Source organism: Aegilops tauschii, chromosome 4, assembly GCF_002575655.3.
Source record: "Aegilops tauschii subsp. strangulata cultivar AL8/78 chromosome 4, Aet v6.0, whole genome shotgun sequence".
NCBI classification, from domain to species: Eukaryota; Viridiplantae; Streptophyta; class Magnoliopsida; order Poales; family Poaceae; genus Aegilops; species Aegilops tauschii.
Genome location: NC_053038.3, coordinates 39,475,840 through 39,492,934, shown reverse-complemented (window position 1 = coordinate 39,492,934; position 17,095 = coordinate 39,475,840). Strand labels below are relative to the sequence as shown.

Here is a 17,095-nt window from a genome sequence, read left to right as displayed (position 1 = left end):
GGAAACGATACTTGACATTAGAAAAGCTCTTAGCAAACGAACTACACGATCTTGTGCTATGCTTAGGATTGGGTCTTGTCCATCACATCATTCTCCTAATGATGTGATCCCGTTATCAATGACATCCAATGTCCATGGTCAGGAAACCATAACCATCTATTGATCAACGAGCTAGTCAACTAGAGGCTTACTAGGGACATGTTGTGGTCTATGTATTCACACATGTATTACGGTTTCCAGTTAATACAATTATAGCATGAACAATAGACAATTATCATGAACAAGGAAATACAATAATAACCATTTTATTATTGCCTCTAGGGCATATTTCCAACAGTCTCCCACTTGCACTAGAGTCAATAATCTAGTTCACATCACCATGTGATTAACACTCAAAGTTCACATCGCCATGTGACTAATACCCAAGAGTTTACTAGAGTCAATAATCTAGTTCACATCACCATGTGATTAACACTCAATGAGTTCTAGGGTTTGATCATGTTATGCTTACGAGAGAGGTTTTAGTCAACGGGTCTGCAACATTCAGATCCGTGTGTGCTTTACAAATCTCTATGTCATCTTGTAGATGCAGCTACCACGCGCTACTTTGAGCTATTCCAAATAACTGCTCTACTATACGAATCCGGTTTACTACTCAGGGTCATCCGGATTAGTGTCAAAGTTTGCATCGACGTAACCCTTTACGACGAACTCCTTTTCCACCTCCATAATCGAGAAAATTCCTTAGTCCACTAGATACTAAGGATAAGTTCGACCGCTGTCATGTGATCCATTCCCGGATCACTCTTGTACCCCTTGACTAATTCATGGCAAGGCACACTTCAGGTGCGGTACACAGCATAGCATACTGTAGAGCCTACGTCTAAAGCATAGGGGACGACCTTCGTCCTTGCTCTCTCTTCTGCCGTGGTCAGGTCTTGAGTCTTTCAATACTCACACCTTGTAACACAGCCAAGAACTCCTTCTTTGCTGATCTATTTTGAACTCCTTCAAAATCCTGTCACGGTATGCATTCATTTAAAAGTACTATTAAGCGTTTTCGATCTATCCTTATAGATCTTGATGATCAATGTTCAAGTAGCTTAATCCAGGTTTTGCATTGAAAAACACTTTTCAAATGACCCTGTATGTTTTCCAGAAATTCTACATCATTTCTGATCAACAATATGTCAACAACATATACTCATCAGAAATTCTATAGTGCTCCCACTCACTTCTTTGGAAATACAAGTTTCTCATAAACTTTGTATAAACCCAAAATCTTTGATCATCTCATCAAAGCGTACATTCCAACTCCGAGATGCTTACTCCAATCCTTAGAAGGATTGCTGGAGCTTTGCATACTTGTTAGCATCTTTCAGGATTGACAAAACCTTCTGGTTGTATCACATACAACCTTTCCTCAAGAAAATCGTCGAGGAAACAATGTTTTTGACATCCTATCTGCAAGGTTTCATAAATAATGCAGTAACTGCTAATATAATTCCAACAGACTCTTAGCATCGCTACGAGTGAGAAAGTCTCATCGCAGTCAACTCCTTGAACTTGCCGAAAAACATCTTAACGACAAGCCGAGCTTTCTTAATGGCGACACTTACTATCATTGTCCGTCTTCCTTTTAAAATCCATCTGCACCCAACAGCCTTACGACCATCAAGTAGTTCTTCCAAAGTCTATACTTTGTTTTATACATGGATCCTCTCTCGGATTTTATGGCCTCGAGCCATTCGTCGGAATCTGGGCCCACCATCGTTTCTCCATAGCTCGTAGGTTCATTGTTGTCTAGCATCATGACTTCCAAGACAGGATTACGTACCACTCTGAGGTAGTACGCATCTTTGTCGTCCTACGAGGTTTGGTAGTGACTTGATCCGAAGTTTCATGATCACTGTCATAAGCTTCCACTTCAATTGGTGTAGGTGCCACAGGAACAACTTCCTGTGCCCTGCTACACACTAGTTGAAGCATGGTTCAATAACCTCATCAAGTCTCCACCATCCTCCCACTCAATTCTTTCGAGAAAAACTTTTCCTCGAGAAAGGACATGTTTCTAGAAACAATCACTTTGCTTCCGGATATGAAATAGGAGGTATACCCAACTGTTCTGGGTATTCTATGAAGATGCATTTATCCGCTTTGGGTTCGAGCTTATCAGCCTGAAACTTTTCCACATAAGCGTCGCAGCCCCAAACTTTTAAGAAACGACAACTTAGGTTTCTCTAAACCATAGTTCATACGGTGTCGTCTCAACGGAATTGCGTGGTGCCCTATTTAAAGTGAATGCGGTTGTCTCTAATGCCTAACCCATAAACGATAGTGGTAATTCGATAAGAGACATCATGGTATGCACCATATCCAATAGGGTGCAGTTATGATGTTCGGACACACCATCACATTATGGTGTTCCAGGCGGTATTAGTTTTGAAACAATTTCCACAATGTCTTAATTGTGTGCCAAACTCGTAACTCAGATATTTATCTCTATGATCATATCAGACATTTTATCCTCTTGTCACGATGATCTTCAACTTCACTCTGAAATTACTTGAACCTTTCAATATTTTAGACTTGTGTTTCATCAAGTAAATATCCTTAGAATCTACTCAAATCATCTGTGAAATAAGAGCATAACGATATTCACTGCGTGCCTCAGCACTCATTGGATTGCACATATCAAATGTATTACTTCCAACAAGTTGCTCTTTTGTTCCATCTCACTGAAAACGAGGCCTTTCAATCATCTTGCCCATGTGGTATGATTTGCATGTCTCAAGTGATTCAAAATCAAGTGAGTCCAAACGATCCATCTGTATGGACTTTCTTCATGCATATATACTAATAGACATGGTTCGCATGTCTCAATCTTTTCAAAAACGAGTGAGTCCAAAGATCCATCAACATGGAGCTTCTTCATGCGTTTTATACCAATATGACTCAAGTGGCAGTGCCACAAGTATGTGGTACTATCTTATATCTTTTGGCATGAACATGTGTATCACTACGATCGAGATTCAATAAGCCATTCATTTTAGGTGCAAGACCATTGAAGGTATTACTCAAATAAACAGAGTAATCATTATTCTCCTTAAATGAATTACCGTATTGTGATAAACATAATCCAATCATGTCTATGCTCAACGCAAACACCAAATAACAATTATTTAGGTTTAACACCAATCTCGATGGTAGAGGGAGCGTGCGATGTTTGATCACATCAACCTTGGAAACACTTCCAACACATATCGTCATCTCACCTTTAGCTAGTCTCTGTTTATTCCGTAGCCTTTTATTTCGAGTTACCAACACTTAGCAACCGAACCGGTATCTAATACCCTGGTGCTACTAGGAGTACTAGTAAAGTACACATTAATATAATGTATATCCAATATACTTCTGTCGACCTTGCCTGCCTTCTCATCTACCAAGTATCTAGGGTAGTTCTGCTTCAGTGACCGTTCCCCTCATTACAGAAGCACTTAGTCTCGGGTTTGGGTTCAACCTTGGGTTTCTTCACTAGAGCAGCAACTGATTTGCCGTTTCATGAAGTATCCCTTCTTTCCCTTGCCCTTTTTGAAACTAGTGGTTTGACTAACCATCAACAATTGATGCTCCTACTTGATTTCTACTTTCGCGGTGTCAAACATCGCGAGTTGCTCAAGGAGCATCATGTCTATCCCTGATATGTTATAGTTCATCACAAAGCTCTAATAGCTTGGTGGCAGTGACTATGGAGAACCATCACTATCTCATCTGGAAGATTAACTCCCACTCGATTCAAGCGATTGTAGTACTCAGACAATCTGAGCACATGCTCAACGATTGAGCTTTTCTCCCTTAGTTTGCAGGCTTAAGAAACTTGTCAGAGGTCTCATACCTCTTGACGTGGGCACTAGTCTAAAATCCCAATTTCAGTCTTTGGAACATCTCATATGTTCTGCGACGTTTCAAAAACGTCTTTGGCGCCTCAATTCTAAACCGTTAGCATTACGCACTGAACTATCACGTAGTCATCAAAACGTGTATGTCAGATGTTCGCAACATCCACAGACGACGCTCGAGGTTCAGCACACCGAGCGGTGCATTAAGGACATAAGCCTTCTGCGCAGCATTGAGGACAATCCTCAGTTTACGGACCCAGTCCGCATAATTGCTACTATCAACTTTCAACTAAATTTTATCTAGGAACATATCTTAAACAGTAGAACCAAAGCGTAAGCTATGACATAATTTGCAAAGACCTTTTGACTATGTTCATGATAATTAAGTTCATCTAATTATTTAATGAACTCCCACTCAGATAGACATCCCTCTAGTCATCTAAGTGATACATGATCCGAGTCAACTAGGCCGTGTCCGATCATCACGTGAGACGGACTAGTCATCATCGGTGAACATCTCCATGTTGATCGTATCTACTATACGACTCATGTTCGACCTTTCGGTCTCTTGTGTTCCGAGGCCATGTCTGTACATGCTAGGCTCGTCAAGTCAACCTAAGTGTTTCGCATGTGTAAATCTGGCTTACACCCGTTGTATGCGAACGTTAGAATCTATCACACCCGATCATCACGTGGTGCTTCGAAACAACGAACCTTCGCAACGGTGCACAGTTAGGGGGAACACATCTCTTGAAATTTTAGTGAGGGATCATCTTATTTATGCTACCGTCGTTCTAAGCAAATAAGATGTAAACATGACAAACATCACATGCAAATCATAAAGTGACATGATATGGCCAATATCATCTTGCGCCCTTTGATCTCCATCTTCGAGGCGCGGCATGATCACCTTCGTCACCGGCATGACACCATGATCTCCATCATCATGATCTCCATCATCGTGTCTTCATGAAGTTGTCTCGCCAACTATTACTTCTACTACTATGGCTAACGGTTAGCAATAAAGTAAAGTAATTACATGGCGTTTTTCATTGACATGCAGGTCATACAATAAATTAAGACAACTCCTATGGCTCCTGCCGGTTGTCATACTCATCGACATGCAAGTCGTGATTCCTATTACAAGAACATGATCAATCTCATACATCACATATATCATTCATCACATCCTTTTGGCCATATCACATCACATAGCATACCCTGCAAAAACAAGTTAGACGTCCTCTAATTGTTGTTGCATGTTTTACGTGGCTGCTATGGGTTTCTAGCAAGAACGTTTCTTACCTACGCAAAAGCCACAACGGTCATATGCCAATTGCTATTTACCCTTCATAAGGACCCTTTTCATCGAATCCGATCCAACTAAAGTGGGAGAGACAGACACCCGCTAGCCACCTTATGCATCAAGTGCATGTCAGTCGGTGGAACCTGTCTCACGTAAGAGTACGTGTAAGGTCGGTCCGGGCCGCTTCATCCCACAATGCCACCGAATCAAGATAAGACTAGTAACGGCAAGCAAATTGAACAAATCATCGCCCACAACTACTTTGTGTTCTACTCGTGCATAGAATCTACGCATAGACCTAGCTCATGATGCCACTGTTGGGGAACGTAGCAATAATTCAAAATTTTCCTACGTGTCACCAAGATCAATCTAGGAGATGCTAGCAACGAGAGAGAGAGAGTGCATCTTCATACCCTTGAAGATCGCTAAGCGGAAGCGTTACAAGAACGCGGTTGATGGAGTCGTACTCGCAGCGATTCAAATCGCGGAAGATCCGATCTAGCGCCGAACGGACGGCGCCTCCGCGTTCAACACACATACAGCCCGGGGACGTCTCCTCCTTCTTGATCCAGCAAGGGGAGAGGAGAAGTTGAGGGAGAACTCTAGCAGCACGACGGCGTGGTGGCAATGGAGCTCGTGGTTCTCCGGCAGAGCTTCGCTAAGCACTACGGAGGAGAAGGAGGAGGTGTATGAGGAGGGAGGGCTGCGCCAGGGAAGAGGTGCGGCTGCCCTCCCACCCCTCCACTATATATAGGGGCAAGGGGAGAGGGGGAGGCGCCCTAGGGTTTCCCCTAGGGGGCGGCGGCCAAGCAGATTGGATCTCCCTAGGGAAAATCCTAGGGAGACTTGCCCCCAAAGCCAAGCAGGTGGAGGCTTGCCTCCCAAGCCAGGTGGAGGCGCCCCACCTCCCCAAGTAACGTGGGAAAGGGTGTGGGGGGCGCACCACCCTTTAGTGGGCTGGTTTGCCCCTTCCCCTTTGGCCCATGAGGCCCTCCAACACTTGTCGAGGCTCTCGAAACACCTTTCGGTCATGCTGGCCATAGCCTGGTACCCTCGGAACACTTCCGGACTCCAATACCCTTCGTCCAATATATCGATCTTCACCGCCGGACCATTCCGGAACTCCTCGTGATGTCCGGGATCTCATCCGGGACTCCGAACAACCTTCGGTAACCACATACTATTTCCCATAACAACTCTAGCGTCACCGAACCTTAAGTGTGTAGACCCTACGGGTTCGGGAACCATGCAGACATGACCGAGACACCTCTCCGGCCAATAACCAATAGCGGGATCTGGATACCCATATTGGCTCCCACATGTTCCACGATGATCTCATCGGATGAACCATGATGTCGGGGATTCAATCAATCCCGTATACAATTCCCTGTGTCTATCGGTATGTTACTTGCCCGAGATTCGATCGTCGGTATCCCTATACCTTGTTCAATCTCGTTACCGGCAAGTCTCTTTACTCGTTCCGTAATACATGATCCCGTGACTAACTACTTAGTCACATTGAGCTCGTTATGATGATGCATTACCGAGTAGGCCCAGAGATACCTCTCCGTCATACGGAGTGACAAATCCCAGTCTCGATTCGTACCAACCCAACAGACACTTTCGGAGATACCTGTAGTGCATCTTTATAGCCATCCAATTACGTTGTGACGTTTGGCACACCCAAAGCATTCCTACGGTATCCAGGAGTTGCACAATCTCATGGTCTAAGGAAACGATACTTGACATTAGAAAAGCTCTTAGCAAACGAACTACACGATCTTGTGCTATGCTTAGGATTGGGTCTTGTCCATCACATCATTCTCCTAATGATGTGATCCCGTTATCAATGACATCCAATGTCCATGGTCAGGAAACCATAACCATCTATTGATCAACGAGCTAGTCAACTAGAGGCTTACTAGGGACATGTTGTGGTCTATGTATTCACACATGTATTACGGTTTCCAATTAATACAATTATAGCATGAACAATAGACAATTATCATGAACAAAGAAATACAATAATAACCATTTTATTATTGCCTCTAGGGCATATTTCCAACACCAGCGACATCGTCGACCCTTCTCAGTTCTCACACATGCCTCCTTGGTCTAACCCCATCCTACGGCCACCTTACAATAGTGAAAGAAGAGGTTAGTACGGCAGCGAAAGCAAAGTGGACGCGCATGATAGTGGTTGTCTTCGAGAGTTGTGTTTATTATCAAGAAAAGTTTCCACACATAAAAATATTGTTGTGAGAGTAAGACCTCATACCCATGCATGTTAAAAAAATAGTGTTTACACCCAAAAAACTGTTAATGGTCCGATTGAAAAACTGAAATTCAATTCATTAGCGAGCCTTTGTTGTAGGGCACATTCTCTGATGACTTCGATAACTCGGGGTCATTTCTTGAGGAAAGACACAGAAACCTTTTGCTATCTAAACCAGATCTGCATCACACCGCGATCAAAGAGAAGCTCGGTATATGACGGTTAGCGTGTGTCAATTATGGCGGGCCTACATTTCAAGTACACTAGAGCTTGGTCTCGGCTGTGACGGCCAACCTTCAATGAGAACGATGTCTGTTTCACTCCCCTCTGAATGGAAAAAAAGGAATTTTGAGCAATTTTTATTTTTGAAACTTTGCAAATTTTGAGTTAATAAGGACTAGATATGCACTTCAATCAAATTAAAAAAGAGAGAAAAAAATATTGCACTCTCCTTGACGAATCTGTGGCCACGCCTCCCGTCCCGCCACCGGGAAACCCATCTCCACGCACCGCATCGGTCCGCTTGCTCTTGCTCGGCCTGTCTTGCTCTCGGACAGGGTTTCGCCGCGTACACCTAGCCATGGCCGCCTCGCTACCACGCCTCTCCCTCCCGCCGACGGCCGCTCTCCCTGCCGTCGCCTCCTCTCGCTACCGCCCCGACCTCGCCCCCGTCCCCAACCGCCGCCGCCTCGGCCTCCGTCTCCACCGCTCGCCGGTGGCACCTGCGGCTGCCGCGAGCTCGCCGTCCGGTCCGTATTCTTCACCGGAACCAGGGTCGGGCATCGGTGGCGTCGCCATCTTCTCCGCGGCCACCGGCGAGCCCGTCCTGATCAGGGATCTGTGGGACCAGAACGAGGTAGAGATGCAGATGCTCACCCTTTTCTCCGATTAGCTTAGTCTTTGTCTTACGAGGAGATGTAGCATAGGAAATATTCTACTGTATCTAGTTTGAGGTTCAGGTTTGCAACTCAGAGGTTCTTGTCAGAATCAGGGGCGTCCATTCATTTGTTGCTTTGCTTGAACAAATTGTACTCCTTCTGTAGGTCGAAACACTAAATCCCATTTAGCTAAGAAATCATTTGATTTCCCTTTTTAATTTGTTGCGGTACATAACTAAATTGGGGGAGTAATTCGCTGTTTGTGCAGGGAATGGCTGTCGTGGCGTTGCTAAGGCATTTCGGATGTCCTTGCTGGTAAGAGAGATAGCTCCCCCTCCTTCTGTAGACGAATTTTATCACCTGGATATAGTTTGTGCGTGTTGGTTTGATTTTTTTTTTCTGAGCTAATCATGAACTCTACTTGTGACCGTGTCCTCTGCAGCTGGGAGTTGGCCTTGACGCTGAAGGACGCGAAAGAAAGATTTGATTCTGCTGGCGTCAAACTAATTGCTGTTGGTGTTGGCACTCCTGATAAAGCCCGTATTCTTGCTGAGCGTGTATGTAATACACTTTATTTATAGCTTATCTCGTACCCTCTCAGCACACACTGCGAACTTTGATGACATCTATAGTCTTATTCAGACACAGATTTTTTACCATTTGAGCTTCAACTTTTTGAGGGTATTCGCCCATCAATAATTGCAATAGATCATTGCCATAATTGCACAATCCTGCTGATGTTTTAATTTAACTTGTTCACCTCATGTGGGACTAGCTAGACAATGGATGTCTTTAAACCACAATTGTTCATATATGTTATATTTGCTGGTGATATTTGAATATTTTCAGCCCTAAGTAACTTTGTTTAAAATATGTTTAATGCAGTTGCCCTTTCCATTGGATTACCTCTACGCTGATCCTGAGCGCAAGGTACTAATTCGCATGCTCATGCCTTAATGTACCTACTGGATATTGCTATACTGTATGGGCACATCATATACTGCTCGCATTTACATTATATCTGTTAAACTTGTTAGCATCTCCTAGCCATTGGCTGCATTGTACGAAGTCCTAGCAGGATTGATCCCATAGAAATGTGACTATTTTGAAGAAAGAGTGTTGGAAATTATCTTATTTTTGGGCCAGCGATCATGAGCATATGTAATGATTAGTTTTTCTGTTGGAAATGGTCCTTGTTGCTACTGTGGTTCTCCTCGTTAAGCCTATGTATACATTTTGCTCGTTTCTTCAAACTTACATGCAGCCATGTAGATAGGTAAATGAGATAGACACATGGACATACACTATTTGGTACATGAGGATCAATCATCTGAGGATTGGAAATTACATAATCAAACAAAACCATTTTACTTACTCCGTCTCTAAGTGCATGACTTCCATTTACCTTTTTCAGGCTTATGATCTCTTGGGCCTATATTTTGGTGTTGGTCGCACATTCTTCAACCCAGCCAGTGTAAGCATCATTTTGTAGCAGTGATTTTTTATTTGTATAGTTGTTTTATCATGAAAGTCGCGTGGACATTGTCCTGAACAAGAACACATTTCTTTGAAGGTGAAAGTATTTTCTCGGTTTGATTCCCTCAAGGAGGCGACAAAGAACTATACAATCGAAGCCACCCCAGATGACAGGCCAAGTGTCCTGCAACAGGTTAGATCATTTACCCATAATCAACTGTCTGCAACTACTATCTGAACTTCATTAACGATTTTACAGAGTCTTCTTGATCGATGGAACTGCATTTTTGTTTGCTATATTCGTTAGGGTGGAATGTTCGTGTTCAAAGGGAAAGAACTGTTATATGCAAGGAAGGATGAGGGCACAGGTGATCATGCACCATTAGATGATGTCCTGAACATCTGCTGTAAAGTTCCAGTAGCCTGATGTTGAATCCTACAAACTGGTATGCCAGATCTCGTGCTTTTATTCCCATCCTAACACACAACAATGCCACATTAAGTGTTCTTTTTTGGTTGGTGTAAAGAGTACTTTCAGTTTTTTTTATGTCAGCGCAGGGTCCATTCTTACTGCATAAACTTACTGCGCAGGTGCTTCTCGTAGAGACATTTCATAAGCTTGGCATCAGATGACTTTCGAGATACTGGATCCTGATGTAAGGGTAGCATCCGCCCCATGTACATGTATTAAGATTTTTGGCAAACTTTCTAACACCTTGTTAATTATAGAAGCTTAGCAGGGTTGGTTTTTGGTAGATATATGTAACTAATTACGAACAGTGCACAGTGAGCTAAAATATAGCGATACGTTATCTTCAGCATGTGTATTGGGCTTTATCAATTTAAAGCCGGGTGCTTCTTGGGTCTTTCTTCTAAAATATTATAGCAATAATGTATAGTACTATTTCTCTTGGAATGTTGCATATATCCACAAGTGTCCATTTTCTTGTAGAATGCTGCATACCTGGCTACCTGCACATCATGCAATTGGGCAGTACTAATATCAAGGAGCGCAAATGCTACACAGGATCTCCAATGGTCAAAACCCCAGTCTCTGACCCACCTACCCCGTGGAGACCAAGGAAGCTGCTATTTTGGAAGCCTTTTTTTGGGGGGTCAAACTGGAGCCCTCCAGGGAGGTTGATGGCTTCAAAAGCCTTTTTGGAGTTACATCTCGCTGAGTATATTGATTATTAAGAAAGACGAGATAGACTAGGATTTGTTCTGGTTTGTCTTGTACTCCAAGTTGGTCATTGTACTTCTATATATATGCCCATGAGGCTCAAGCAATACAACGAACTATTTCACCAATCATCACTCTCCCTTCGAACATGGTATCAGCTTAACCGATTCAACCCTAGCCGCTGCCCGTCGCTTCCACTCCGTGCGCCGCCCCCGGGGCGGTCGGCCTTCATGACCGCCGCCGGGGGCTACGCCACCCGTACCTAGGATTCGTGCGCCGGTCGTGTTGATCGGTTGTCCTAGAAAGTCTTTTTTCTGATCCTTGATCCGGGGTTTTTTCTCTCTCTCGCTGGTCGTCTTGATCAGTGCTTTCTTTTTCGTTTTCTGATCTAAGATCGGTTTGCGTCGCCCGCCGCCGCCGTCGACCTCCACGCGTCTCTACTCCTACTTGGCCTCAACTACAACGGCATCTTCTCCGACTTGGCGGCCTGGAACGGCCGCCGTCCGTGCATCCGCCGGCCGTCACCACCATGATCTGATCGAAACATCTGCATCCACTTCGCCTCCATCCACAACGCGGCCGGCCCAGCTTCGTCCATGCATCACGTTACGTGCAACGGCAGCGCATGCGCTGCCCTGGCCGTCCCCTACCGCATGCCATGCGAGCGGGCTCTGGTGTGGCCTGCCGCTTGCCCCGGAGCACATGTTCGTACAGTCTTGGTTGAAGTTGCGTCCTATGTAGGCATGCTGCTTATGTGGTTGTACGTTTCCAATCCGCCTTCATGTACGGTACGTGTGTTCAGGCCGGTTGCATGCTCCTGCTACATCAGTCCGCCGCTGATTTTGCAAGTGGTTAGATTAATCACCTGTCCGCTGGTCCGCTTCATCCGCGTCGCGCGATCGATCTGGCCATCTTGTGGCTGCACCGACCCTCGCGCCGCCGCTGTCCTGAGTCATTTCCGCGGTTGCACCGACCCGGGTTCCGTTGCTGCGCCGCCCCTCGGGCCGTAGCGAGCGTGGCACACGGTTCACACCGCTGTCCTGAGTCGTTTCCGCGGTTGCACCGACCCGGGTTCCGTTGCTGCGCCGCCCCTCGGGCCGTCGCGCGTCGCGGCCCGCGGTCCCCGCCGCCGCTCCGAGGTCTTCCTGCCGTCGTCCCGACCCGCCTGCCGCCGCTGCGTAGCCCCTTCGGGGCGTAGCGCCGCGGCCCGCGGTCCACTTCGCCGTCCCCGCGCGTCGACTTCCTGTGGTATGCGCCGCGCCGTCTCCTTTGGCGCGGGAACGCCACCGTCCGCGCCGGTCTTCGTCACGCTGTCAAGGTTTTTCGCCTACTTCGAGCATCGCCGCCACGCTCCTAACCTAGCCGCCGCCGCCGCTCTTCTTCAGCCGCCGCCGCTACCCCGTAGCCACCGCATCTGCCCGTCCACCCCCTTCGTCTTCGTCCAGCACCAGCCCGTCGCCAGCGTCGCCGTCATCTACCCGACCGCTTCATCTACTCCGACAACCGCGGGCGACATTGGCCCCGCGCCGATGGGCGCCGCGCCGTCATCGAGTCCTTCTCTGCTGGCCTCTCTGACTTCTTCGACATGGCGTACAGCTCGTGCAGGTCCCAGTCTATGCATGCACGGTGTTGGCAATACCGCCGCGTGCCTTCGTCCACGACGTATCCCCGGGCCTGGCAAGCCTGGTTCGGCGCTTCGTCAACTTCGTCTTCGTTCGTCTACGCATGCCTGGTGCTGGCAACACCAACGCGTGCCTTTGTCTACGATGTGTCCCCGGGGTTGGCAACCCCGGCGCGAAGCGTCGTCAACAACATCTTCTTCCCGACGCACCACTACTTCGACAGTACTGCGCCCATGATCAACTCGGCGCCTCCTTGCGCCCGCGGCTCCACGGCGACTTCATCGACACTGGCTACCCTGACTCGACATCGACCACGGCGTTCTTCGCACGGCTACCTCGACCACGGCTACACCACCCTACGCTCTCGGCTACTTCGACAAACGACACAAAGGGCTACCGCCTTGCTTGAGCAATCTCGTCGGTTGCCACTCCAGCCCCGACTCCGCGATGCATCAACCGTTACGACTGTGTGTGTGTGTGGGGGGTGTCCGTCGGCTTGCCTTCGGATTCTTTTCCAGTCTCACCGTCTGCGTCGCTACCGTTGTGACTACGGGGGGATGTTGAGTATATTGATTATTAAGAAAGACGAGATAGACTAGGATTTATCCTGGTTTGTCTTGTACTCCAAGTTGGTCATTGTACTCCTATATATATGCCCATGAGGCTCAAGCAATACAACGAACTATTTCACCAATCCCGTTGAGTCCGTAGCCCGGGCAGCGAGCGCATCTCCCGCGCCTGACCCCGGCTCCTCGACGGCCTCTTCGCCTGCCTCGTCGCCGGCCCCGTCCGCCTCGCCGGCTGCGCCGCCGGCCCCGCCGGCCGCCCCGGACACCTGCATGGTCACCCGTGCTTGCGCCGGCATTCACCGGCCCAGCACGCGTTATTCTGCGGATGAGTACCTCCTCGCTACCTCGACGTTTGCGTCGTCACCTCTCCTGTCGTCCGCTCAAGCCGCACTTCACGATCCGCATTGGCTCACGGCGATGCAGGAGTTCGACGCGTTGGTGCGCAACCGCACCTGGCAGCTTGTCCCGCGGCCACCCCATGCCAACGTCATCTCTGGCAAGTGGGTATTCCGGCATAAGACTCGCCCTGACGGGTCTCTCGAGCGCTATAAGGCTCGGTGGGTGGTCCGCGGATTTCGGCAACGCGCTGGAGTCGACTTCACCGACACGTTCGCCCCGGTTGTCAAACCGGGCACGATTCGCGCGGTCCTTCAGCTCGCGGTCTCTCGCGCCTGGCCGGTACATCAGATGGATGTGTTGAATGCGTTCTTGCATGGCCATGTGTGCCTGCTCTCCCGGCTTCGTCGACGCGGCTCAGCCTGACCATGTGTGCCTGCTCTCCCGTTCTTTGTACGGGTTGAAGCAGGCCCCTCGCGCCTGGTACCAGCGGATCGCCGGTTTTCTGCAGCAGCTCGGGTTCCGGGCTACTCGCTCCGACGCCTCGTTGTTTGTCTACCACCAGGCTCCGGCGACCGCTTACCTACTCCTCTACGTCGACGACATCATCCTGACGGCTTCCTCGCCCGAGCTCCTTCGCCAGCATACTGCTCGCCTCAGCGCTGAGTTCGCCATTAAGAACCTCGGCCCGTTGCACTACTTCCTCGGCATTGAGGTGGTACGATGCGCCGATGGGTTCTTTCTTCATCAGCAGCAGTATGCACAGGACCTTCTCGAGCGGGCAGGCATGCTTAACTACAAGCCTATCCCCATGCCTATCGACACGAAGGCCAAGGTCTCTGCGCTCGACAGCTCGCCCGCGCCAGATGCAGCGTTCTACCGCTCCATCGTCGGCACTATCCAGTACTTGACACTCACTCGGCCGGACCTGCAGTACGCCGTCCAGCAGGTGTGTCTCCACATGCACGCCCCTCGCAACACTCACTGGAACCTGGTGAAGCGGATTCTTCGGTACATCCGCGGCACCACGACTCTGGGTCTTACGTTGACGGCCTCGCCCTCGACTGACCTGGTCGCCTACAGTGACGCCGATTGGGCTGGCTGCCCGGACACGCGATGCTCGACTTTAGGCTACTGCGTCTACTTGGGGCCTTCGCTCATATCGTGGTCGTCTAAACGACAACCCACGGTATCCCGCTCTAGTGCCGAGGCTGAGTATCGTGCTGTGGCCAATGCCGTCGCCGAGTACTCGTGGCTTCGCCAGCTTCTCCAGGAGTTGCTTCTTGATGTCCCGAAGGCCACCATTGTCTACTGTGACAATGTCTCTGCGGTCTACCTCTCAGCCAACCCCTTTCATCATCGTCGCACGAAGCACATTGAGCTCCGCATTCACTTCGTGGGAGAGCAGGTGGCTCTTGGGCGCGTCCGCGTTCTTCATGTTCCCACCGCTCAGCAGTTTGTCGATGTCATGACGAAGGGGTTACCGACGCCTACCTTTGAGGAGTTCGGGTCCAGTCTATGTGTCACTGGTGACGTATCGACTGCGGGGGGGGGGGGGGTGTTGAACATATTTGTGCATGTATCTGTTAGGATAATCTCCTACCGGCCCCGCCTCTAGTTTCCTTGTATAGATGAGGTTGAGGGCTGCCCTTGTACCCATATATACGTGTACCGTGCACCCGATCAATACATCGAGAGTTGCATAGCCTTCAACATGTTAGAAGGGAGAGAGAGGTTTGGTGGAATAGTTGTTGTATTGCTTGAGCCTCGTGGGCATATATATAGGAGTACATGATCTACTTGGAGTACAAGGCAAGCCAGAATATTTCCTAGTCTAACTTATGTTTCCTAACACAAACACGTTACTCAACATCCCCCCGCAGTCACAACGGTAGGGACGCAGACGGTGAGACTGGAGAAGAATCCGAAGGCAAGCCGACGGACACCCCCCCCCCCCACAGTCGTAACGGTCGACGCATCGCGGAGTCATGGCTGGAGTGGAAACCAACGAGGTTGCTCAAGCAGGCGGTAGCCCTTTGTGTCGTTTGTCGATGTAACCAAGAGCGTGGGTGGTGGAGTCGTGGTCGAGGTAGCCGTGCGAAGAATGCCGTGGTCGATGTCGAGTCGGGGTGGCCGGTGTCGAGGAAGTCGTCGTGGAGCCGCGGGCGCAAGAGGGCGCCGAGTTAGCATGGTTGTAGTGGTGTCAAAGTAGGGGTGCGCCGGAAGAAAATGTTGTTGACGACGCGTCGCGGCGGGTTTGCCAAGCCCGGGGACACATCGTGGATGAAGGCACGCACCGGTGTTGCCAGCACCGGGCATGCGTAGACGGACGAAGACGAAGTTGACGAAGCGCCGACCAGGCTTGCCAGGCCCGGGGACACGTCGTGAATGAAGGCACGCATCGGTGTTGCCAGCACCGGGCATGCGTAGACGAGGGACCTGACCGAGCTGTACGCCATGTCGGAGAAGTCGGAGGGGCCAGCAGAGAAGAACTCGATGACAATTGCGGCATCCATCGGCGCGGGGCCAATGTCACCAACGGTGGTCGGAGTAGACGAAGTGGTCGGGGTATATGACGGTGACGCTGGCGACGGGCCGGTGCTTGGACGAAGACGAAGGGGGTGGACGGGCGGCCGCGGCGGCCAAAGAAGAGCGGTGGCGACGGCCTGACGGCGGCGTCGGCGGCTAGGTTAGGAGTGCGGCAGCTATGCTCGAAGTAGGCGAAGAACCCTGACAGCGCGACGGAGACCGGCGCGGACGGTGGCGTTCCCGCGCCAAGGGAGACGGCGCGGCGCATACCACGTGTTGGAAATATGCCCTAGAGGCAATAATAAATGGTTATTATTATATTTCTGTGTTCATGATAATAGTCTATTATTCGTGCTATAATTGTATTGTCCGGAAATCATAATACATGTGTGAATACATAGACCACAACCTGTCCCTAGTAAGCCTCTAGTTGACTAGCTCGTTGATCAACAGATAGTCATGGTTTCCTGACTATGGACATTGGATGTCATTGATAACGGGATCACATCATTAGGAGAATGATGTGATGGACAAGACCCAACTTAAGCATAGCATAAAAGATCGTGTAGTTTCGTTTGCTAGAGCTTTTCCAATGTCAAGTATCTTTTCCTTAGACCATGAGATCGTGCAACTCCCGGATACCGTATGAGTGCTTTGGGTGTGCCAAACGTCACAACGTAACTGGGTGACTATAAAGGTGCATTACGGGTATCTCCGAAAGTGTCTGTTGGGTTGGCACGGATCGAGACTGGGATTTGTCACTCCGTGTAAACGGAGAGGTATCTCTGGGCCCACTCGGTAATGCATCATCATAATGAGCTCAATGTGACTAAGGCGTTAGTCACGGGATCATGCATTGCGGTACGAGTAAAGAGACTTGCCGGTAACGAGATTGAACTAGGTATTGGGATACCGACGATCGAATCTCGGGCAAGTAACATACCGATTGACAAAGGGAATTGCATACGGATTGATTGAATCCTCGACACCGTGGTTCACCCGATGATATCATCGTGGAACAT

General features: G+C 48.8%; 1 protein-coding gene across 3 annotated transcripts; it reads left to right on the top strand.

The window, feature by feature from the left end:
* The first annotated feature begins 7,939 nt into the window (after nt 1-7,939).
* LOC109772997 (thioredoxin-like protein AAED1, chloroplastic) lies at nt 7,940-11,145 on the top strand. Of its 3 annotated transcripts, none has more exons than XR_002235240.4 (9): nt 7,940-8,336; nt 8,627-8,673; nt 8,801-8,915; nt 9,244-9,288; nt 9,773-9,832; nt 9,932-10,027; nt 10,142-10,280; nt 10,426-10,490; nt 10,787-11,145. XR_002235240.4 is itself a non-coding variant. In XM_020331702.4 (8 exons), exons 1-7 carry the CDS (start codon nt 8,061-8,063, stop codon nt 10,259-10,261), a joined length of 759 nt encoding a protein of 252 aa, XP_020187291.1. In that variant the 5' UTR covers nt 7,958-8,060; the 3' UTR covers nt 10,262-10,280; nt 10,426-10,652. The 3 variants fall into 3 exon arrangements, 1 of the variants encoding a protein (XP_020187291.1); XR_002235241.4 differs by having other exon boundaries at nt 7,958-8,336; nt 10,862-11,145; XM_020331702.4 differs by lacking the exon at nt 10,787-11,145 and having other exon boundaries at nt 7,958-8,336; nt 10,426-10,652.
* Nucleotides 11,146-17,095: the final 5,950 nt, after the last annotated feature.

What these genes read in the sequence shown, in the direction of transcription:
- LOC109772997 (XM_020331702.4), top strand. Translation starts at nt 8,061, where the DNA reads ATGGCCGCCTCGCTACCACGCCTCTCCCTCCCGCCGACGGCCGCTCTC. An exon ending in CATTCTTCAACCCAGCCAGT is followed by an intron (nt 9,833 to 9,931) that starts GTAAGCATCATT and finishes ATTTCTTTGAAG; the next exon opens with GTGAAAGTATTTTCTCGGTT. An exon ending in GGCCAAGTGTCCTGCAACAG is followed by an intron (nt 10,028 to 10,141) that starts GTTAGATCATTT and finishes TATATTCGTTAG; the next exon opens with GGTGGAATGTTCGTGTTCAA.